The sequence below is a fragment of the Poromitra crassiceps genome (genome assembly GCF_964638095.1).
Source record: "Poromitra crassiceps genome assembly, chromosome: 15".
Classification (NCBI taxonomy): domain Eukaryota; kingdom Metazoa; phylum Chordata; class Actinopteri; order Beryciformes; family Melamphaidae; genus Poromitra; species Poromitra crassiceps.
Window position 1 is genome coordinate 5,947,238 of NC_139634.1, and position 25,164 is coordinate 5,972,401.

General features: G+C 46.4%; 2 protein-coding genes across 3 annotated transcripts; both read right to left on the reverse strand.

Moving 5' to 3' along the window:
- Positions 1-938: 938 nt before the first annotated feature.
- On the reverse strand, positions 939-7,873 carry znf711 (zinc finger protein 711). The gene is made up of 9 exons (XM_083651536.1): positions 7,757-7,873; positions 6,125-6,207; positions 5,896-5,993; positions 4,484-5,326; positions 4,196-4,342; positions 3,124-3,312; positions 2,864-3,001; positions 2,590-2,727; positions 939-2,237 (listed from the first exon to the last, which is right to left on the reverse strand). Exons 3-9 carry the CDS (start codon positions 5,972-5,974, stop codon positions 1,051-1,053), a joined length of 2,721 nt encoding a protein of 906 aa, XP_083507662.1. The 5' UTR covers positions 5,975-5,993; positions 6,125-6,207; positions 7,757-7,873; the 3' UTR covers positions 939-1,050.
- Positions 7,874-8,372: 499 nt separating this feature from the next.
- Positions 8,373-23,597, reverse strand: LOC310789829 (SLAIN motif-containing protein-like). 2 transcript variants are annotated; one of them, XM_083651519.1, is made up of 9 exons: positions 23,476-23,597; positions 21,321-22,021; positions 18,157-18,293; positions 14,934-15,056; positions 13,972-14,115; positions 13,022-13,357; positions 11,605-11,748; positions 10,266-10,563; positions 8,373-9,546 (listed from the first exon to the last, which is right to left on the reverse strand). In XM_083651519.1, the coding sequence occupies exons 1-9, from the start codon at positions 23,548-23,550 to the stop codon at positions 9,492-9,494; spliced, it is 2,013 nt and encodes a 670-aa protein (XP_083507645.1). In that variant the 5' UTR covers positions 23,551-23,597; the 3' UTR covers positions 8,373-9,491. The 2 variants fall into 2 exon arrangements, with proteins under 2 accessions (XP_083507645.1, XP_083507646.1); XM_083651520.1 differs by lacking the exon at positions 23,476-23,597 and adding an exon at positions 22,625-22,777.
- Positions 23,598-25,164: the final 1,567 nt, after the last annotated feature.

Genomic DNA, 25,164 nt, shown 5'->3' on the forward strand with positions numbered 1-25,164 from the left:
GAGCACATACGTGTCATAGGTGACATCACATGACATCTTCCAGTGGCAGTCAGATACAACTACTTCAGAGGTCACCAAACGGTCATCAGTCAACCTTCTGCTAATATAAGCTCACATAACGTCAATAATACCATCAGAGGGGAAAAGGCAGATTGCTGTCAGAAACAGGTTGTTTACTTTACACTAAAGGGATATTCCACTAATATGTCGACGGCACATTTCTGTTCTTTTCTGCTGATCTGACCATTTATAAAAACCCAGATTCAGATTTTTAACAGAATATACATTGTACGTGACTATTTTTGATGGCACTCAATGAGTGTTCAGTCTTGGGAGGAAAATGGTAGTGTACAGAAGTACAACCGTTAGATTTATGAATATCCTTTTAAGGTGCGTTAGGCGTGTAAACATTGTTCTAAACCATTTTTGATCACACAAATGGCCCCACCCCTTGTTGAATTCATGACAAGACGGCATTGGAAACAAATGTCAGGGTAAAAGCTGGTTAGTTAGTAAGGGGAGAGAGATACTAGGTGATACTCTGGGGGGGGGGGGGCAAATTTCTCCTGTACTCATATTCCACATCATCTGAAGAACTGGCATGACGTTCACAAAGCACCACTTGCTATATTACAGGACACAGTCATAATCTTGCAGCATTTCAGCTGAGTGGGTATAAAAATATAGACATTTGAAACCCTGAATATATGTTATATGTGATTTTTTTGCAACGAAACAAGACAAAATTTACAGCTGTCCCACTAAGTGTATACACTTGCTTTTTTAAATTCACTCCCACCTAAAAATGCGTTCTTGCATTACCCTTGGGTGGGGGGGGGGGGGGGGGGGGCTTAGACACATTTCACCACAGAACACAGAATGGTCGATTCGAATTGTCTTTGTCGTCATCAACAGTCTATATCCAACATTCCTTTATTAATAGACTAAAATTACTCTGGATGTGTGACACAGATTTACTCGAGAAAGATAGAGAGATAGATAGAGAGGAGTGTGTGTGTGTGTGTGTTTGTGTGTGTGTGCGTGATGACATTACATCAACATGTCTTTGTGATGCCTGGCTATGTGCTGGCTCTTCTCTGAAGGCCTCCTAAAGCCCTTGGTGCAGTAGTCGCAGCGGTGCGGGTAGTCCTTGGTGTGGATAGAGATGACGTGGCGTTTGAAGCCAGAAGCGTCCGTGCTGTTATACTCGCAATACTGGCACTGGTAAACCTTTCTCCCGCTGTGCGTCTTCATGTGCTTCTTCAGCTCCGCCGGCTGCCGGAAGCCTCGTCGGCATCGCTTGCACTTAAAGGGGAGGTCCTTCGTGTGCAAGGACAGGATGTGGCGACTCAGGGTGAAGGTGTCCGAGGCGGTGAAGTTACAGTGCCGGCACTGGTGAACCTTGTTGCCGCCCTTGTGCGTCTCCGCGTGTTTCTTCAACTCCGAGGGCCGGTGGAAGCCCTTCTCGCACACGTCACACTGGTGGGGGAAGTCCTTGGTGTGCACGGAGATGATGTGTCGCTTCAGGTCACTGGAGTTGGTGCTCTTGTGCTCGCAGTGCGGGCACTGGTGGGTCTTGTGGCCTTGCACCATCTCTATGTGACGCTGGAGCTCCCGCGCGTCGGCGTACGCCTGCGGGCAGTGGCTGCACTTGAAGGGCAGGTCGGCGCCGTGCTTGCTCTTGATGTGAGTCTTTAGGTTGGACTGGTCGGCGCAGCGGAAGTCGCAGTGCGGGCAGTGGTAGGGCTTCTCGCCCGTGTGGGTCCGCATGTGCTTCTTCAGCTCCGACGGGTGACGGAAGCCCTTGGCGCACTCCACGCACACGTGAGCAAAGTTCTTACTGTGCACCGCCAGCAGGTGGCGGTTGAGCAGGCCCTGCTCGGCCGTCTCGTACTCGCAGTACTTGCAGTGGTGCAGTTTGGGCTCGCGGTCCTTGACGATGAGCTTGTCGGAGCCCAGCGGGCTGGACTCGTGGTAGCGGCGTGCGTACTCCGTGTACTCGGGAGAGCGCTCGCCGCTGTGGTGGCTCAGCAGCTTGTGGCTCTCCAAGTGGTTGTGGAAGTTGACCTTCTTGTTTGTGGTGAAGTCGCAGTCTGTACACTGGTACTTCTTCTTTAGCAGGTGGTCCGGGTGGTTCTTCATGTGGCATTTGAGGAAGCCTCGTGAGCGGAACTTCTTCCCACAGATGTGGCAGGGGTAGACGGTCAGAGGCATGCCGTCTGGGCCAATGATGACAGCTGGGACAGAGAATGGATAGCATGTATTAGTTTATAATACTGTCAATGACATTTTATAAACTGTGTAAAACTCTCACATTTTCACCAAATGATCAAAACCATAATAGAAAAAATTTAAATTTTGGGGACAACCAGACAGTATGTGGAATGTTGCTCTGTCCTGCAGTACACGAAGAACTGACAATTTGTAAAGCCATTCCCATCATCAAACAACCTTCGACATCAACCGCTATGTTTAACGGCTGTTCATACCAGTCTGACACTGTTCATACCAGTCTGACACTGTTCATACCAGTCTGACACTGTTCATACCAGTCTGACACTGTTCATACCAGTCTGACACTGTTCATACCAGTCTGACACTGCCGCGTTTCTCCCTTCTTCTTCTTCTTCAGCGGCTTGGGTTTGAGGGCCCGGTTGGCGCCCAGTCCCTCTCGGATCTGCAGAAAAGGCGTGGCCGTGCCATTCTTCACCGAATCAATGGTGTTGCCTGTACAGAGATATCAGTTCACAATCAGCAGCATATAAAAACACCTCTCATCGTGAAACCTGCTCAGAGAACCTGCTTGTTCTATGATACTTCACGATATAAAAGTGGTGTACATCCAAGCCATGATTTTTTTTACCGTAAGAATTTGCCCAGGACACGGGCACAAACATCTTGTTGTTTAGGGAGTCATCTAGCTGGACTTCCTGCGCTGTAGCCTCCTCTTCCTGATCTACTACCACCTCCATATACACCTGCTCAGCCATGTCTCTTTCATCTAGAAAGCCACAGAGACAAGCGGTTTAACACCCTGATTTACCAGCACTCAGTGGGACCTGGCTGACCAAGTGTCAAATTGAAAGTGTTTTGATCAGGGAATTGTCTCACAAGAGTACGTACTGATGTCATCATCATCATCATCATCATCCTCATCACTGTCGTCGTCGTCCTCCTCCTCTTGTTTTATATGGTTCTTGACTGCCATGTACACCATCTTGTCGCGGCCAACTCCCAGTCTGCCTGAAGATGCAGCCTCCAGGTCAGGGTGGCCATTCTGGTAATCATCCTCGGTTATTACCTCTGTCCCCCCTGGAGAAAGAATGAAAAAATATATATATTTATTAGTCAAAGCCATGATTCACAGTCAAAGCCATGATTCACAGACACTTGTTCAGGGAAGTATGTCAACATGCTGTACCAGGGCAGACACAAAACCACTGCCTTTTTCGTTGTTGATTCGCCTACAGTTAGAAAAATAAAGTGTTTTCTCTTTTTTGCTCCTCGGCAATCAACATATTGTCCTTAGCCTAACTGCTATTAAATGTGTATCTAAACATCCATCATTTATGATCGAAACATCTGCATAAAAAAATGACAGGCGGAGGATCCTTGCAGACATTTAAAAAAATCTGTCAATTTGACGTTTCCTTGTTAGTGGAAGAAAACACCTGGCAGAGCGGTCTTCTGGTAAATCCAGCTTGCATAATCTGCCCAGCAGAGCTTCATTTGAATAAAATATCAACTTGTAGATTTGGTTCCGCCTGCAGTTTGGTGGAAGACAATATGCAGATGACAGGTGACAGGTGAACCCAGGATGACAGGGGAACCCAAAAGAGTTTTTTCAACTGGAGGCGTTCAGGGCGGCGGGCGCATAGAGCAGAAAAATGTGAGGCGCTCAGCAATGCAAAAGCAGTAAGCAAAATACTTCACTCTCATTGAAAACACACACAAAAAGGCCACTCCAGGCTGCGTAAATACACTTTGTCTGATCGGAGTCTTAACCCATTGATACCTGATGCAGCATTTGCGTGTATATCCCTCATTTGTGTGTGTATCCCTTTAAGGCATACACACACATGCTGCATCAGGTATCAATGGGTTAAGTGCCCCATTTTGGGATCAGAAAGGTGATCGTCATCTAAAAGTGACTAGTTTGCAGATCGTGAAATTGATTACTCTAAAAGCCACTTGCCCAAATCGTCGTCTGCTTCGGCTTTGAAAATGTAGACTTTGATGACCTCAGATCCATCATCCTCTTTGGCTTCCTTGTCTTCCATTACCTCAGTGCTGATCTCCAGAGGAGTGTCTCCTATGTCCAGCTTCTCCCCAACCTCATCCACTGCAGTGACGCAAAAACAAGTTCCTTTTATAGCCTTGGTTATTCACAATTGTATGTTAGCAATGACAAATATTACGTTTCACAAGAGCAGTGTTTATAAATCAAAAGGTGTGCTGCCATCCAGCAAGCCGTGTCACTCACAGGAGATCATGAGGTAATCCTCAGAGCTGCTTCTTGCATCATCCTCCTCGTCCGTCTGCAGGGCAACAGCCTCGGCTGGCAGCTCCTCGTGGATGATGGTCTCAGAGCCGGCCTCTGCAACCATCACCCCCTCAGACACAAGCTGCTGATCCAGGGTGTTTTCCTCGTGCTCAGACAGTAGTTCTGCAACAAACACCTGGTCTGACATATCATCATGGTGGTGGTCCGGGTCCTCGATGAGGTCTGAGGTCAGGACATGGTGGTGGTGGTGGTGGTGGTGATGGTGGTGGTGGTGTGCATCCTCAATAGCGACTTCTGTCCCCAGAATATTCTCAGGCATAATCACACTATGTTCTGAGGTCACCATGTCTTCATTCATTTCATGGCTCTCTTCCGATTGTAGGACTTCTACATCCACCTCTAGTCCTTCAACAACCTCTGCTTCCAAGCCTTCCACCTCCAAGCCTTCCACCTCCACCTCCTCCTCAAGAACATGAGCTTCCAGGTCCTCAACATCTACCTCAGTTTCCAGGCCCTCTACTACATGTGCCTCTAGCCCGTCCACTTCCACCTCCCCCTCTAGTACATGTGCCTCCAGCTCGACCACGTGGGTGTGTAGACCGTCAACAACTTCTTCCTCCAGGCCGTCCACATCCGTCTCTAAGCTCTCCACCACCTCTGTCTCCAGGCCTTCCACCACATGGGCCTCCAGGCCCTCCACCTCCAGGCCATGCTCCAGCAGGATGCCCTCATCTGTCATCACGTCAGACAGAAGCATGCCTTCGGGCACAGATACCACAATGTGATCCCCATCGATGTGAGCCAGGCCTCCCATTCCCGCAACTGCAACAAGAAGCAAGAAGATATAGATGCATGACAAACAGCTTTCAATTCTGCCATTATTTCTACAGCAAAATATCAACTGCTGTTTACATTATAATAGAGTACCACAGGAATGGGTCCGGAAGTAGCTTCCGGTTCATAGGGGGAAAAGTGAATGGGATTTTAGTATGGGGATTTGGGTTAAATGCATGAAATGAGCTATGTGGTTAACAAAAGTTTATGAAACGGCAAAAATTGTGTTCAGCAGGATAATTTACACAAACGAGGACCTCTTTTATGACTTTTGAAGCGTAAATGCGTTTTTTTTAACGTGCTTTTCAGAAAGTCATAAAAGTGTTCCTCGTTTGTGAAGATTATCCCGCTGAACATAATAAACTTTGCTGTTTCATTCATATTTTGTTAACCACAGACCTAATTTCATACATTTAACCAAAATCCCCATACTAAAATCCCATTCACTTTTCCCCTTACGAACCAGCATGGCGGCAATTTCTGGGTAGCTAAGCCTACAAAAATACGTCATCCCTGCGGTACTCTATGGCAGTCATCCAACCTACTTGTCCACCTACCGAAGTCTTGCATGATCATAGTATGGGGCATCTTCAGCTCCTGTGTGTGTAGCTCCAACACACCGCCACCGTGGTCCATGTCGTTACTAGGTAAAAGACTGGAAAATAGAGTATACATTATGTTAGGCAATTCTTTCAGACTGTCTGTGTGCAATACTGAATTTGAAAGTGAATGCAGCAACCCGACAAAGCCAACTAGGTCAATCTGACCAAATAGCATAATACATACCTTCACATTTGATGCCGAGACTGTCTAGAATAAAACCAATTGGTTTGTTATCGTGCTTCCTTTCATCAGGGGAAGCAATCCTTCTGACAAGGGGAATACACAAACAATTAGTACAAAATAAGTGTGTATGCAGCATGTTGGTCAGAATTACTAGTGGACCCGTGAGAGTTAGACCGAAGGACGGACGTACGGAAAGACACAGACAGACAGACAGACAGACAGACAGACACACACACAGACACACACACACACACACACACACACACACACACACACACACACACACACACACACACACACAGCTTATTTCATGCATTTAGACCCCCCCTGGTGTCTGGAACACAATGGTCTCCAAAGCCTCCGGTTTTTATAAGCATTTTCCGAAATGTCTAATCTTGTGGTGCATAATGCGTAACCCTGAAATATAGCCTCAGCCAGGAAGTGATGACATCAAACTGTATCCATTGTATACTGTATACATTCAATAGTGTTACTGCAACAAAGTTGTTGTGGGCGTGGCATGTTATTTAGATGTAGCTAAGCCTCATCATATTAGCTTTATACCCACACCACTTATCGAAACGTGGCTCTAAAAGTGCACTCACTTTATTTGGATGACTTGAAATGTATTACTGTGTTATGTTCTGGAAATTGCTGGTGACATTTGGGGGGTTTTCCCCACCAGTCTCTGACGCCATTGGCGGTTATTATGTTTTCTGCCCACTGGCTCCACCCGCTGCCTGCCGGGAGCAGTACATGCAGTACAGATAGCGCCAACCTGAAGACAGATAGGCTACACCTGGAGCTAGTTGAGCTTGATAGCCGGAGCGCAGTTGAGACAAAAGGGCTGCCAAGCTCAGTGTGCACTGTGCAGGGGAACGACCTCACGGACACCGGAGTTGAGCTTCTGGTGGATGAGGGACTTGTCGGAGGAAATGCATCGCCGTCACATGACGGTCCAAATGCCCCAAGTCGCATGTCTTTAGTAGCTAACGTTATGCGTTTGTTTTTCAAAAGGGTGGACAAGTTACCTCATTATGGAATGAAGCGCTACCTTTTGTGAAGCCACACTTTGTGTTATATTGTCTAACGTCATTCTGTTACACTTATAAAGTGAACAAGTTACACCCAGGACTCTTTGCAGCAGAACTAAACATGCTTGGGAGTTTATGGCCGCCAATGAAAGCACTGCAAATGTTATGTAATGTATACTAGAGGCGGCTACCGCCCTCCACCCACTCAGGCTAACTAGCAAGCAGGCTAAAGGGCTGTTCCTCCAATCGCCATTTTGTTTAGCACAATGGCTAATATAGGAAATTTAATCAACCGATCCTGTATGGGCATTTAAGCACTCTATTCACCATATGATACAGTATTCGTGAAATAAACCACACCAGGAACAAGTCAATACATGCATATAGTCTTGTTTTCATTGCACCTCGCGCTCATTTGCGCAACATAAACCCGCCTGGTTTGGCTAGCTTAGCTTGCTAACCTAGCCACAGCTTGCTAATGTGCCGCATTATCTACCATGTTGTTTGTCGGAGAAAGGCTGAAAGAGGCCCGCTACGGCCGACTGGGCCCACTCGCCGTATTCAATACACGCTTCTAATCGATTCTAAATAATTTTACCTGATAACGACGTCTTCCGAGTCTATCGGCGATTCTCCCCCCTCTCGGTTTTGTCTGTTATTGTTTTGGTTTATTTTCGACGGTAAGCTAAGTGCGGCCTGCAGTTTTGGATCCCCGGGCACTCTTTGCTAGGCCTCGGCCAATCAGGTTGCTTCCTGACAAGCAGAGGGAGGGCGGGGGGGCAGACAATGCGTGGCCTCGTTTACCGCTGATCCCTTACTATTTGCGTCATGCATAAGAGAGCAGAGTTACACATAACAGTCATTCTGTCGATAGGAACTTGGTTATTTGACGCTCCCGGTTACAAAATGGGCACATTATTATTCGTAAAAGGTTTCGTGTTTTGGTGACTGACTGGCTGCACTCTGCGTCGGTGTGCAGATGAGGCCTGTAGGCCATTTTGTCACAAGTGGTGGGCAGCAGCACTTCATCCGACAACGTTGATAGCTGCACCCAGCAATTAACCAGAGGAGATGGTGTGTGTCAGTAGGGATGTTGCTTCTACATCCTGCTGGGGTGAATGATGTCACTGATATATGCCTGTAATGCAAGTACACACTGGCTGCATGTATTCTGAATAAAGAAAATTAAAATAGACAACTAATAGTTTCCGGGTAGAGTTTATTAATTTTCACAACAGCTTATTTTCTGAGGCACTCTGCATGAGGGTGCGTAGCTGTCTATAATAAGGCACAAGGCCTTCGTGCATAAACGTTTTCTTTATTACAGTGGTATCCAAAAGCAAACACTCAAATCCACCTGGAGATTCCATAAAAATGCCTGGAAAATACAGTACCGTCTTTGACTAAGATTACACCAGGAAGTAGAAAGAGTGAGCGCTGCTGCAGCTGAAATGCACCTGACACAAACAATAATGTTCCTCTTTTTTATAGTAGTTATAAGGGCAGTGTGGTCTAACAGAAGTTGCATTGCTGTGTCAGCAAAACACAAATTACAACACAAATTTAAAGTGAATTTCACAATGAACCACTCAAACATTCATATATCCACACACAGACCACGGTGGGAGGTTTGGAAGATTGGACATATTTGCAATTACATACTGATGAAAAGGCTGCTCCATATATTATAGAGAAGAAAAACAAACCAACTTGAGCATGCAACAACTCGTGTCACCTTCATCTAGTAGGAATTCACAGAAAAATGGACAAACCAGCCACGTCTTCATTTAAATTAGGACAGCTTATTTTAACCCTTAATGTTCCAGCAGTTTCTCACAATCACCATACAAAAATAATTGACACCAACAAATCTTGTGGAAGCACTGAATTGGTCCATAACATGTGGAGTAGTGTGCCTTCGCATCTCCCTGCACCTCGCCGCCTCTCTCTGTGTCTGTCTGTGTGGGGTGACATTGTTTCATGCTAGGGAAAGAGATGCTCTTAACTACAGTACAGATCCAGCACAGTGCATAGAGATGATCTTTGACAGTACAGATCCAATGCAGCCCAAAGAGATGATCTTTACAGTACAGATCCAGCACAGCCCATAGAGATGATCTTTGACAGTACAGATCCAGTGCAGTGCAAAGAGATGATCTTAACTACAGTACAGAATACAGATCCAATGCATCCCAGTGCGCCGGCTTGAGTTGTGGGACGTCCGAGAGGCAGTACAGTACACGTACACGTGCGTACGTACACAGTGGTCGTGTTCTTTGCACTAAGTGAGGTAAAGGAGAGAGGTGAGGTGGAGGTTTCAGCACTGTTGAGACTCAGTAACACCCGTCTTTCCACGATTCATCTGAGAGTTTAGTCATGCCCAAAGACCTGTCGATAAAATATGAAGTTAGTCTTCAGTCACCTATACACGTGAAGGCCATATATCAAGTCTGTGACTTACGCTAATCCAATATTAACAGCAATAAAAAAATATATAAAAAAACTTTTGAGAATTCAGAATTATATATATATATATGTATATATATATATATGGAGCAAGTTGGCAATCTGTCTGTTCTCTGTGTTGTCTTTCAATTTTTGTCCCACTGATGATGTCATAGTGATGTCATAAGAGCAAAATCATCTTATGACATCGCTGATGACGTCAGGCACTGATATTGTGGTTTTTGGTTACACTTGGCAAATGTGACATCACTGATGATGTCACAATGTCTATGACATCAGTGAGGTCATCAGTGATGCGAATTTGAGCTGTGCATGCCAATAGAGCAGGTGAGGCCGCGCAGCAGCCGAGTTGCGGGCCAGCTGCATTATGCGAGCTGCAGGGCGGGGCGAGCCTAGGAATCGAGCGTGCGTAGCACGCAAGATGCCGAGTGAAACAAATGTGCATCAGTTAAACCAGTGGTTCTCAACCTGTAGTGTGCTTCCTCCCTGTCATACTTTCATATAGTGATCATTTCTGAGGTGGTACTTGGTGTAATAAGGTTGAGAACCACCAAATTAAACGATGCAAACAACACTAATCAATTTCTCTACATAAAAAGAAATCTCTACATCTCTTCACAGCATGCAGTCTTAGTGCTCACCTCCTGGGGGGCTGTGAAAGTCTGCTCCTGGTGGATGTGGTGGGTGCAGCCTGTCCTCTGCCCACTGCAGGCCTCCCTGCCCCGGGCGAGGCTCTCCCTGGTAGATAGGCCCCCCCGTTGGCAGAGCCTGGTGACTGGACCCTGCGGACCCCTCCTGCGGGCGGCGTCTGGACCACAGGCAGACCTCTGGACTGCTGACGAGCCGCCGTCATGGAGCCCACAGGACCCATGGCTTTCACCGGAGTCCGGAGGCACAGAGGAGACTGGCCGCTGCCACGCATCCGACTACAGGTCATACCTTGAGTGGAAGAAAGACATGGTGAGTACAACAGAACTTCTTTCCAGACAGGTCTGAAAATGGCATTAAAAAATAGCTTAGAAATGCACGAGAAAAAACAACGTGAGCTGTCAACGTAGTCGAGTTCCGAACCCCATTTGTGGCAGCAAGGAGTTGTAGGCAAACCTGTACCTTGGCAGGGACAGTACTGGCAGGGACAGTACTCGGTACAGGGACAGTACTGGATACAGGGACAGTACTGGGTACAGGGACAGTACTGGCAGGGACAGTACTGGGTACAGGGCAGTACTGGGTACAGGGACAGTACTGGGTACAGGGACAGTACTGGCAGGTACAGTACTGGCAGGGACAGTACTCAGTACAGGGACAGTACTGGCAGGGACAGTACTCGGTACAGGGACAGTACTGGCAGGGACAGTACTGGGTACAGGAACAATGCTGGCAGGGACAGTACTGGATACAGGGACAGTACTGGATACAGGGACAGTACTGGGTACAGGAACAATGCTGGCAGGGACAGTACTGGGTACAGGAACAATGCTGGCAGGGACAGTACTGGGTACAGGGACAGTACTGGCAGGGACAGTACTGGCAGGGACAGCACTGGGTACAGGGACAGCACTGGGTACAGGGACAGTACTGGGTACAGGGACAGTACTGGCAGGGACAGTAATGGGTACAGGGACAGTACTGGCAGGGACAGCACTGGGTACCAAAGGTAAGTGTGGATCAAAGTGGTGGAATACCTCATGTATGTGGCAGGTGGGTGAAAGGGTTCTCTGGGTGGTAACGGGTTACTGTACATAACCTGGGGTGTGTGAGGGAGGATGAGCAGCGACGGTTGGGTGGTTTGGAGAACTCATCAAAGTAGCTGTGAGTGACCCTTGTATGGGTTGGTTCATTAGATGAGGACACCTGCGCTTTGGTTTTGTAGCGGTTTGCTGTGGGTGAGGTTGTGGGGTAGCTGTGACGATGCAGGGGGCAGATGAGGGGTACCGCCTGCCTGCTGAGGGCCAGGTGAGGAGGGCGGGTTAGGGTTACCTGTGGAGGGGGAGTGAGTCAGGCGGGACATGCGGTTGCCAGAGCTCTGGAGGTTAGCCTCCATGCTGCGGCTGTTCCTGACCGCCTCCAGGGAACGCAGGCTGGTGCGGGGGGCCAGGTTAGGCATGCTGTGCCTCAACTCCTCTGGAAGCACACATACACACCACATTCAACAACACTAGTGTCAGGGCAGCACAATATGGAGAAGGGGATATAGATATATATATATATATATATATATATATATATATATATATATATATATATATATATATATATATATATATAAATATAAAACAAAAGAAGGTACCACCGCACACTGAAGTATAGCTTTACTGTGATTTATTCAGCAAACAACGCGTTTCGCTGTAGCAGCTTCATCAGGTTTGCTCATGACTGGCTGTGCGTGGGGACTCTCCTTTCTCTTCATATATATATATATATTAGGGCTGTGAATCTTCACTGGCCTCACGATTCGATTCGATTACAATTCAGAGGGCTACGATTCGATTCGACTACGATTATCGATGCATCTTGATGCATCTTAAATCGATGTATCACTTAGTTTTTTCCGCAATACATGATTTATTTTTTCTCACTTTCTTTTTTCTCACTGTGTGGCTACTTTTAAAATAAAAGTGCATTTGGAATTGCATTGTATTATGATCCATAATTAAAATAAACAACTGCATGTACTTCCATTATATTTTATTTGATTATAAAAAAATTAAATATATATATATATATATATTTTTTAATAATCGATTTTTGACATTTGTGAATCGATGCAGAATCGTGCACGTCCGCATCGCGATGCATCTTATAATCGATTATTTTTGACACCCCTAATATATATATATATATATATATATATATATATATATATATATATATATATATATATATATATTTTATATTTATATATATATTGTATGTATAAATAAAACAAACAGTAAAAAAGACGAGTCCCTTCATTTGAAAACGTTGTAACTAACTAAACAAACGTTCATCTTTAGAGGGCTCCTGCGGCGCACAACGCTCAACTGCTCATGCTCAGAATGGCGAGTGAAGCGCAGCAGCGCTAGAAATGACCGTGCAATATTTCTAGTATTAATAACATGGAATGGGGCGACTTGATTGGTCAGCATTCACTGCACACATGCAAGCTTGATGTATGACCCTTTTGCTGGCATTTTTAGAAGAAATGGAAAGATACCCCATTGCAATATTTACATATTGCATTCTCTGATATCGCAAGATCAATATGAATTCAATAATATAGTTCAGCCCTGAATCGTATATAAATTATTATTCTGGTTTTGGTACAACAACAACAGCAATCTTTGAGTGGGTAACATTGGTTCTGTCTGTTTTTGCTGTTACGGTTTATACTGTACGATTATTGATAAATGCTCACCCTCACTCTTGGCGAATTTGAGCAGCTCTGGGCTGGGGCCCTGGAGCGAGCGTCTGGGCGCTCTCGTGCGAGGGGCACCCAGGCGGCTGCTGTACTCCTGGCCGTGGTTGGAGGTGGAGGGCGACAGGCACCGGGGCGAGCCCAGCGGCGAGGGAGTGAAGCGGTGGCGACGCTGCGGCAGGGAGCAGAACTCGTCTTCGTCCTCCAGGCTGTAGCTGTCAAACTCCTGGTCGCTGTACGTGCCCCCGCCGCCCCCCCGCCGCAGGGACTGCAGGGAGGCCGTGGAGCTGCGGCGCGACGCAGAGGCCGAGCTGGAAGCGTAGTCCTGCCTCAGACCTGACACCAAACACACACACACACACACACGCAGAGTTAAAACCTGCACACAGGAGCCATGCAAATACATATACACACGGAAAGGGAACTGAATGAACACCGCACAGATTTGGGTACAAACAGGATCAAGATTATGCGAGGCCCAAGCAAATGTTGTTTGTCTTCTTCTTCAGCTCTTCAGCTTCATCAGCTCTTCAGCTTCATCAGATATATTTGAGCAGCTTGCAGGCGGTACAGAGGAAAGGTTGGGGATTATGATTTAAAGTCAGCTGACGATAGCCCAATGAAGCCAGCCCATCTACAGTGGCACCAGAGCACCAAACACCCAGCAAGTCTTTTAGTAAAACTGACCCATTTTTCAACCGAAAACGGTCAGAATCCAAGTCAAGTCGACAAAAAAACAAGCTCAAATGACTGATGAAAATGAACCTGCTACTGGGCGAGTCTGAATATTTTTTTTCTCACCCAAGTGTAAATGTCTCTATTAAAAGGGGTATCATTTAAATGTGTTTAATTTAATAATCAGTTGTGTTAGATACTAAAAGTGCGGCAGTCCTGCGGCGCACAACGCTCAACTGCTCCAGACCAAACACGTAACTAACACCTGTACTCACTCTCCTCCTGTAGGCGAGCCATGATCTGGACGTCGGTGAGGTCCTGCAGCTTATAGCCCATGGAGATGGAATCATCTGAGGTGCTGAGCTCACTGTCTATGGAGGACTGGGAGCTCAGGGCTGAGTGCATGCCGGCGACGAGTCCTGCAAACACAAAGGGAGAACTCGGTCACACAAACTGCAGCTCTCGCCTCAAAGGCAATAACAGAGATAGATCACAACGTGATTTCCACTTCACTCAGGGAGGAGAAACACTTATGGATGTGAACAGAGTCTGAGATTCAGCTCTGGCTCTGTGTGATCAGATGTGTGATCAGATGTGTGATCAGATGTGGCCCGTGTTTGGACGAACATCCCAGACACCCCCAACTTCACCCCCAGCCTTGTCCAGCGACATGAGTCACGAAAGGACAGTCTGCTGACGATGGGCAGGAGAAGTTCTCCTGCCAGGCATGATGTCTGTCTGACACACAGGCCCAACACTCAGACTGAGACAAACCAGGAAGGACAACAACATCCAGGGGCATTTGGTTATGTAAACAGGGTCACCCCCCACACAAGCCAAGCATTTTGTTCATGCAAAGATCTGTTATGTATAATGTTTGCACAACAACATGAGCATTGTTTGCACAGCTTGGTGCCCACATATATTGGTGCAAAGTCTTTCTTGTAACCATCACCACCATAAAGCCAAGCCCATTAATATCACACATTTCAGGGAGGTTGTTAATGCACAACAACACAAGATAAATGCGGCATCGTCAAATCTCAACTCTTCAATAATTATATATTATTTATAATACTCGGATCCTTTAGAGAAGACATTTCGATGCATTAGTGCACATTCCAAACATATCACTTGACCCTGCATCCTTACAACACCCGACCGTCAATCCCAGTGTTTTTTGGCCATGTTGCGCAGAAATGAGAGGAGCACACAGTGTGTTAATGTCATGCCATACCTGAGCTGCCACAGGTTAGTAGGGATTTGTTAGTTGATTTGTGGTACCCGGGAGAGGTCAGGCCCGAGCCTGCGGAGCCAGCCTCCGCCGACGGGCTGCAGTACATGTTCCTCCATCGAGAAGCTGCAGAGAACCGGGGGGGGGAAGCAAACAGATATCTGATGAGCATATTAGCATTTTATGCCTCCAAAGTCTCATTAAAGAGCAAAGTTCAACCATATACTGCGTAATAGAGAGGCAAAGTGAACGCCACTTCCTACTTCAGCACTGTACCAGAGATGCTCTTCCGCAGTTTATTTTCCCATAGACTTTTAGTAAAATGCTTATAAAAATTGTTTTACTTGGGCAAACCAAACAGTTCCGCTATATTTAGAATCGGGAGAGACCATAGAACACATTTCACTTGGACCAAAACCTAAAAAAACAACATCGAAAATATATTTTCTTTAAACCCGCATTTTTTAAAACGTTTCGGTCCGAGTGAAATGTTATGCGATCTCTCCTGTTTCTAAATATATCCGTACCGTTTGGGTTTGAACAAGTGCAACTATTTTTATAAGCATTTTACGAAATGTCTATGGGGAAAATAAATGGCGGATGAAAATCTCTGGTACAGTGCTGCTGAAGCAGGAAGTGACGTTCCACTTTGCCTCTCAATAGCAGGTGTGTTCTTCTCCACTTTATTTTTGGCAAAAAGTTTGGGACAACACATATAGCTGGCTGCACATGAAAATGAACAATCCCAAAAGCATAGAGAGGTAGGTCATTTCACACACCAGCCCGGCAGATACGTATCTTGCTTACATAAGTAACAAAGGGAGAAAAAAGAAAACCAGCCCAGGGCGTTATATTCTTTAGCTTGTTATTTTATACACGGTTACTGTCGTCAGGCCAGTTTCCACTGTTCAGTTTGTCCAAAAGCTGCTCTGTGCCACCAGGCACTTTCATGGCCTTACAGCTGCGTAACGTAACGGTGCCATTTAAAAAGGAGAGCTGACCCAGGGGGGTGGGAAGGAGGTAATCCAACCCAGCCCATGACTTCATGCAGGGCATTCAGCCACACATGAACACAGTTCGCTTCAGGCCAGGCGTGAACACAGTTCGCTTTGTTGTTCCAGTTCCGCAGCATGCAGGAAGTCATGCAGGAAGTAGGAACTGCGAGCAGGTTTAATAATGACTAGGATCAAACACACCGTGTGTCCACGCGCAGACACACACTGGCTCTGTGATCATACGCGCGCGGCGCAGACACACACTGGCTCTGTGATCATACGCGCGCGGCGCAGACACACACTGGCTCTGTGATCATACGCGCGGTGCAGACACACACTGGCTCTGTGATCATACGCGCGCGGTGCAGACACACACTGGCTCTGTGATCATACGCGCGCGGTGCAGACACACACTGGCTCTGTGATCATACGCGCGGTGCAGACACACACTGGCTCTGTGATCATACGCGCGCGGTGCAGACACACACTGGCTCTGTGATCATACGCGCGCGGTGCAGACACACACTGGCTCTGTGATCATACGCGCGCGGTGCAGACACACACTGGCTCTGTGATCATACGCGCGCGGTGCAGACACACACTGGCTCTGTGATCATACGCGCGCGCACACGAGGGGAGCTGTAACTAAGACTGCAGAGGAGGCCAGGCGGGTCACCCTGCACTGAATGTGCTTAAGTAGGTGCCTCAGAACTCAATGTAGGCCAGGTGTCTCTGAGGCTCCCTTGCCCATTATAAAGCGAACAATTCGCACAGAGTCGCATTCGCCCCTGTTTAGCCCCGCCCCCCCCTAATCTCTCTTGGTGCTGCAGCTTGATTGGCTGTCTTTTTGCCGTCTTTCCGTTTGGCATTGGTCTATTTTGAATTTGGCCCCTCCTCCTCACGTCTTGTCGTTCGCCGGCTTCATGTCAGCAGGTATCCCAGCATGCTTTTTTCAGCGATTTGGTCGCATCCGATACAAAGTGACCGGGGGCGGGTTTTCTGTTCGCTTATAGTGTGCAGGCACTCAAGAGGCAGTGAGTGACACAGGTGACAGAAGACCTTTAGACACACAGGTGACAGAAGACCTTTAGACACACAGGTGACAGAAGACCTTTAGACCTTTAGACACACAGGTGACAGAAGACCTTTAGACACACAGGTGACAGAAGTCCTTTAGACACACAGGTGACAGAAGACCTTTAGACACACAGGTGACAGAAGACCTTTAGACACACAGGTGACAGAAGACCTTTAGACACACAGGTGACAGAAGACCTTTAGACACACAGGTGACAGAAGACCTTTAGACACACAGGTGACAGAAGACCTTTAGACACACAGGTGACAGAAGACTTTTAGACACACAGGTGACAGAAGACCTTTAGACACACAGGTGACAGAAGACCTTTAGACACACAGGTGACAGAAGACCTTTAGACACACAGGTGACAGAAGACCTTTAGACACACAGGTGACAGAAGACCTTTAGACACACAGGTGACAGAAGACCTTTAGACACACAGGTGACAGAAGACCTTTAGACACACAGGTGACAGAAGACCTTTAGACACACAGGTGACCTTTAGACACACAGGTGACAGAAGACCTTTAGACACACAGGTGACAGAAGACCTTTAGACACACAGGTGACAGAAGACCTTTAGACACACAGGTGACAGAAGACCTTTAGACACACAGGTGACAGAAGACCTTTAGACACACAGGTGACCTTTAGACACACAGGTGACAGAAGACCTTTAGACACACAGGTGACAGAAGACCTTTAGACACACAGGTGACAGAAGACCTTTAGACACGAATGGGATTGTTTCAAATTCAGTCTGCTGTTGTTGCTTAAAGGTTGCTATAGACTGAAGGTATACAATGGCGACCTGTAAATAAGAATCTGTTCTTAATGACTTGCCTGGTTAAATAAAAAAAATAAAAAATAAATGAATTAGCTTCAGGCTTGCATAGAGAAGAAATACTTTGTTTGGATATTTTGTTTTTGTTATTATTTTACCTGACAAATTATGCATTTTCTGTGTTTTATGTGCAGCACATAGAATTTGCTTTGGGTATGAAATGCACTATAAAAAATGTTTGCCTTGTAAAGTATCATTAAAAAAAGTCATGCAAAAATTGGATGCATGGATATTTGACTTATGGTTTAATGTGTTATAGCAAAGGTCTAGGACACTGGTACAGCTTATATGATACTGAATGCATACACTGGTCCAAACGGTTGATCAGGCTCCGACAAGCCACTTCCGTCTCTGGGCTCGGGTGGTCAAGAACCTTCCGACACCACTTCAACGGAGACTCTGGGCCTGGTTCTGCCACTTGCTTTTTCGGAGACACGTACAACCTGAACAGAGGGAAGAAATGAAACAAATTCAATTAATATTACATGAAATGATATTTAAATTAATATAATATGACAGAGAGTGAGAAGAATGAGCACTAGCAATGAGGAGATGGAAAACAGAGGCAGAGAACGACGTTCAAGGCAGGAATAAAGAAGTAAGCCTAATTTACATCTTATTAAACTTGCTTGTCAAGAACGCCTGCCGCTAAAACCTACAGCACAATGTTTGGATAAGCACAAACCAGGAGCTTAAGGTTTCCCACTGGCCCGTAAAGTATGCAGCTAATAACAGCAACGCATAAGAGTATGTTCAGGATGATGACTTAGGCCTGACTGAGCAGAGGGAGAAACACATTGTCCATTCAGCTAAGAATCACAACCGAAGAGTTATGATCTCAATCACAAAAGGACTCTGTGAAGTAGTAACGTTTTCACATCAAACAAGAAGAAGAAAAAGTTTTCACATCAAACAAACAAGTGTTTGTCTGAACCGACTGATATGAATCAGAGCAAACGGCAAAGTGAGTAAATACCTCAGAGTAAGTGGTGCAGCCTGCCCTGCACAGCCTAAACCAATCTTGCACTTTTCTACCCTGTTCTGCTGAGGTTGGTCCAGATCTGCCCCAGCATCATCTAGTCTGCTCCTGCTCCAACATACTGTTACTGTATCAAGCTTCAATGACATCTTAGCCAAGGTAGTGGCTAACCACCACCACACTGGGCCGGAGCAGCAGTGGCGCTATGCTCCGTCTTTTGCGTTATCCTATCTCGAAATGACTGGGCTCTAGTCTGCGGTCACTCAGTCTGCATTCAATGCCACCGCAAGAGAAGACTCAAAAGCAGGAGTAGCACATCCATTAACCCATTGATACCTGATGCAGGATTTGCGTGTATATCCCTCATTTGTGTGTGTATCCCTTTAAGACCGCGAACCGCATCACGCGGTTCGCGGTCTTAAAGGGATACACACACAAATGCTGCATCAGGTATCAATGGGTTAAGGACCAACATGTCATCCGAGCCTGCTGGTGGTTGTCTCTGTTGCATTCTCTGAGATTGTGTCCAGCGCTGCCCCATGCTAGCATCTGGCCCCAGTGACAGCCAACAGCCATTGATCCGGCAGAATGTTTGACCCGGCAGGTCACGTGGGCCGGCCCTTTGCGGTGGGACACACAAAGGCCCGCACTGACTGGTTCTGGACCAATCAACTGCTAATCATCTTCCCATTGGGCAAACACAAAACAAGGGCCCATCTCCCCCTGGGATGAGCATCAATGCAGACAGCAATATCCAGGTCACATAGCATAGCTTCTGTGCGGGCGGGGGCCGGTCTACTTTGAAAAGTCAGAAGCGTTGGGAGTTTAGGATGCCCTCTGTGTCTTTTAGGCCTACATGTGTGTGGAGTCATCTTGACATGTTTTTTCGATCATTTTACAAGACTATGAAGTTACAATTTTCCATAAAGTAAACGAAGAAAAATGCCTCACTCAACTCAAACAATTTAGTCTAAAACCGATCATACATTTCACACACTCATATATAGCTTTTGGATTGTGTGTCGTTTGGGAGGTTCACTCTTCTCTTGCACAGATGGGGGTCCTACTTATCTTAAAGCCCACATTGACAACAGTTGTTTCCTAAGGTTCCTCTTAAGCGCCAATATTTCTGTCTCGGTCACAGTGACCCCCCCCCCACCCCCCCGGATCACATGCTGAGCAAACCCACCCAAAGCCGTTTAGCCAGGCAGCAGCGTCGAGCCCAGAGCAGCTCAGATTATGTCCCCGTGTGGATTGGATTACTGAATGTTGTTGCTATGATAACCTGGTGAAGCACATATGGTATGCGTAATGATGCAGACACGGAACATACTGTAGGTCATGTTAAGCCCCCGTGTCTGAGCTGCTAAAGTAGCTACCAGGTAAACAATATGCTTTTAGTGCAAGTCAAAAGTGTAAAGAATACTCCAATACAAACATAATGTCTTCACTGATCTCTGACAGCACGAGGGAAAATAAAATTAATTGACGTGTTATTTGTAATTAGCCTTCTATTACTGTTCCTGCCTACTGTTCCTTTTCGGTAAATCCTGCTTATTCAGTTCCAGCAAATCAACAAGACTGCCGCGGGGAATTTGCTAAGCATCAACTGAGCAGCACTCAGGAATGAACTAATGCCAAGAGTATTTAGTACACTGGATAACAAGGCTTGGGGATTATAGAGATCGAGGCCTGGGGGGGGGGAAAAGAAAAAAGTTTTGTGCGGTTCTACAGAAGTGAGTCGAATGCATTTCTCACTCTGTAACGGTTTTGCCGAGCAGCAAATAAAGAACATTCGTTTTGTGTGTCTCAACTGAAATCGGCCAAGGAAGTGGCAGTTAGGTCATGCTTGTGTTGATGACCCAGCCTATCGGAGCTACCAGTGCTGAAAGAGAGCACCGGTCTCCTCCCACTCCTGTATTCACATGTCAACAGCTCCTGCACTAAATCACACAGCCTCGGTAAAGTAAACCAGTATGTTTTCCTTTCCTTTGCTACCTCGCTCCGGTGTCTCACCTCTCCGTCACTGGCCCTCTTCTCTTTACTGATCAAAGAGTTTGCCACCGGCAAGCGGAGCATTAAGTCACATTTCAATTCCAAAAATCATTTCAATTCCAAATCCTTTCAATTCCTAATGCTAGAGGCATTCGTCCCTTAACCCACTTTAAAGAGAGTGGTTCAACTGAACAGCCGCAAGCGCCTCATCTGCCTGCGAGGGCCGTTCTTCGTGTACACCTGCACACATAACAGTGAGTGTAGCGTCAGTGAACTGTGTCGAGAGCATTCACCATGTCACCTCCACTGAGGCTCAAATCATATGCTCTACATCATCTCTGTCATCGGCAATGATTATAAAAAAAACGGAGCGGTTCATCTCTGACTGAGCTAGATGAAGGATCAAACAAACAGGTGCCGGGGGATGAATGGGATAAGAGGCTGTCAGAGAGCATGACTGGAGAGACCAGAGCGTGCAGCAGATGATCAAACCTACCAACTGTCCTCGCTGGCGCCGTCCACCTCTGCACACTCATCTTCCAAATCTAGGACGTCCACTTCATCCAGGGCAGTCTGGTCCACCCCCGAGTCGCTCTCTGTCTCTGCGAGTGTTTCTGAATCGTAACTCTCCTGAGACGGGCTCTCCGGCGTCTGGGCTTGCACCTGGCTCTGTCCCGCTCCGTTGCTGCACGGCCGGGTCCGAAAGCCCCCGCGTGGCCCGTCGTCGTCGGCCCCGTCCGCCCCCTCGTCCTCCTCCTCCAGCCTGGTGGCCACGGGGAGAGGAGACATGTCGTCGCCGCTGCTGCTGTCCGCCGGCGGCGACAACAGCTCAAACTCTCCGTTGCCAAGCTCGCCACCACCAGGGTGCGCCAACATGAGGAGGTGCGAATGTAAGTTGGTCACCCCTTCACAGGACAGCCTCTCGTTGTTGATGTTGGTACCAGCTGTGATGTTGCTGTTGGCCCCTGCGTGGACAATGTTCTTTCTGCCCCTGTTGCGGAGCGTCTGGTTCTGCACCTCCAGTCTGCGAACCAGCTCCTGGAGCTTGCGCACCTCCTCCAGCTCCACCCCTGCTAAGGCCTGCTCCTCCTCCTCCTCCTCGTACCCGGGTTGGGAGCTCTCCATGAGGCCACTGGAGCTGCCATGATCAGCCTGTTGGACCACAGTGGTGCTGTCAGGGACCACCATGCTCCTGCTCTGCTGGGAGGAAGGAGTCACACAATGATAACACAGCCAACTGCTAGCTCCAGCATTTACAACACAACAAACACCATGGGATGGCACGGTTTACAGGGCTACATCATTCTCATTCACATTAACGTTACTTGTTATTAATGCACTATTACAGTATCGCCCCATGTAAAGTAGATTGTAAACAATAGAGTATCTACACACAACTCAAGACAACTGCAGTGCAAACTAGAAACAGGTTTTCAAAATATCTACATGCAAACCGTTTGGACGGGATCTCACTCCACCTCGTCCATAGTTCAACCAACGCGCCACTGATAACGCCAACAGCTACTTTCAGCTAGCAAATAATAGCTCACGCCAAACATTGTTGCCGTATTAAACGTTAGTAACTAATGCAACTGCAACTATCCTTCTCATGTTAGCTATAACGTTACCGTTCCTGGTGATGCACCGCATCATTCAAATACAATCCCGAGCCCGGAGGCTGCATTGGTTGTAAGGAGAATGACATTAATTCCTAAGCATATGCTTGAGCAGTTTGGTTAACGCTAACGTAGCTTAGCTCACAGCTAGCGTGCTAGTACAGTAGTAGGAAAACAATCGTACCGGTGAATGAGCCGTGTTGATTGATCTTGCTCGCTGGTCAGATCCTATTCTATTCTACGCACCAGTAATCGCGTGGACCAACCAACCGCTGTCTCATTACTGAAATGGTCCAAAGCTGTGTTATGATTGTCGACACGCCGGGAATAAGCCTGGGTTTAGTCCATGTCCTCTTGTTGCTGATTAACCGACAGCGTTCACCATCTATTCTGCTGCTAACTAGCTTGTTGATAGACGTTAGTTAGCCCGATGACCAGACCTACAGCAGTACTAGACCCTCCCCCATACGTGTTTTCCCTGTTATTTGGCGCTCCCTATGGGACGCATATGGTACTGTTATCTCAGGTGGTGCAGTCCCTATTGTAGGCACCAGGTGTCGCTGTTTGCTAACCCTCATTTACTGTACCATACCCGGGGAAAAGTTACAGTTAATTTGTCCAAAGTACAATCCAGATTAAAGTTTATTTACCATTCTTTGATTCTGATATCATTTAGTTTTCAGTAAACATTATTTACGTCCATTTATATGGTGAAACATGGTTAATTTTGACCCTGATGTAAAATATTTGAAATAAACCCACAGTCATTCAGAACTTCAACTCTTTTTAATCTTATTTGTCTTTCAATACAAAAGTTGTATGGCCCCGTGTCAATATAAAAGTTGAATGGCAATGGTAATTCAAATTTAGATTTTTCAAATTGTACATAATAAAATAATTTGTGTTTACATAGATCTATGAACACCACACGCTACAGGCAGTTATAGCGCATGATTTGGCTCATGCTATGTTCAGGGCATACTGGCAGTGACAGGAGGAGAAAACTGTGTCTGTGTTTTGGTGCAAAGGCAGCACCTTGTTAGAGTGTTTTACAGCCAAGCATTGAACGTCCACAGCAGCAGGTGGAGCTTTCCTCACTCCCAGTCCCATGGTCAACTCAATAAACGTATAAAAAACAAATAGAAAAGTGCACTCAGTAGAGTGCCAGATCTCCACCAGGCACTGGTATGCCATGGCCGAACCAGAGTCAGGAGTCAGACGGATAGCACACAAACACACACACACACACACACACACACACACACGCATGCATGCACACGCACGCACGCACACACACACACACACACACACACACACACACACACACACACACACACACACACACACACACACACACACACACACACACACACACACACACACACACACAAACACATGATCTCCTGGCAGAGATAATGATATGAAGTCATCAGGAACAAATTGCTCGACAAAGTTATGAGGAATTTAAATGATAGAATAAAGCGCCTGTGAGATAGGACAAAAAGTATACAGTATACCTCTGGGGTCTGCGGGTTACTCTGCAGGTGGTAGGATGAGTAACACACCACCTACTAACGGTGAGGAACACACAAGTAAAAAAAAATATATACTTGAACAGAAGATAAACCACTGAGTAGCCTAACCTAGGTCCTTGTCTTGAGGCGTTTACACACTGTGCCTGTGTGTTGTTTACACTGTGCCTGTGTATTCTTCCTCTATGTAGCTGTGGGTAGTCAGGAGAGGATAAGGTGTGGTCTGAGTAAACACAACAACCAAAACAACTTGTGTAGCCTGGAGGAAAGTTTATTTGGATGTATCAACTGCACATAAATATGTTTATTATCATCTTTATCCTGGGAAGCATGTGGACAGAATGATTTTGTCAAAAGACCCCTGCTTTGCTTGAAGTCTACTGTACTTCTTTCTGTTTTTATGACACAATCTGAACATACAAGGAGTTGTGACACCATGTTCCTGTGGAACTTGTTTGTGGGTGACGGTGAGACTAAACCTGCGCTTTATCACACTATTGACAGAAGCGCAACACCTGGATCAACAAGCTCCAATGTGGATTCATTGTCATTTGTAATGCAATGTAATTGATAAGGGGAAGAAAGAAACACTACACCAGTGGTCCTCAAATGGTGGTCCGAGGAGCTCAGGGGTCCGTGGCACTTTGCCAGGCGGTCCGCGAAAAGTTTTCAGGAAAATAAAACTAAAAACGTGTCTTTTTTGCAAAAGCTTCATAGTTCAACGAAAATATTGTATGCTTTAAATCTAAAATGGTTCATGGATTACATTATAATCTAACAAACCTATCAATTTAAAAGTCAAGCACGTTACCGTGGAAACAATTAAGCTTAGCCCAAAATCACAAATCAGAATGAGGGGGTCCCCGGTATATTTTCTATCATGTAAGGGGTCCTTGGCTGAAAACATTTGTGAAACCTCAGTGTTTCTTCCCTTCATCACCCTTCACCCATCACCCTTATCTTTTACTACAACCTCTAGCATGTATAGTGACTTTGCACAGACAAGCCTGATCTTCAGAGTCCACAGAGAAGAAAACAACATATCCTACATTCCTTCCGTTTTTGGAGCCTTCATGAAACTATTACTGAAATCATTATCCCTTTGATATAAAAAATTATATTTTTCATGACAAGATCCTCTGACAGGCACCATCAACTGAAGGGGAAATCTCCACAATTCTTTATATATAGA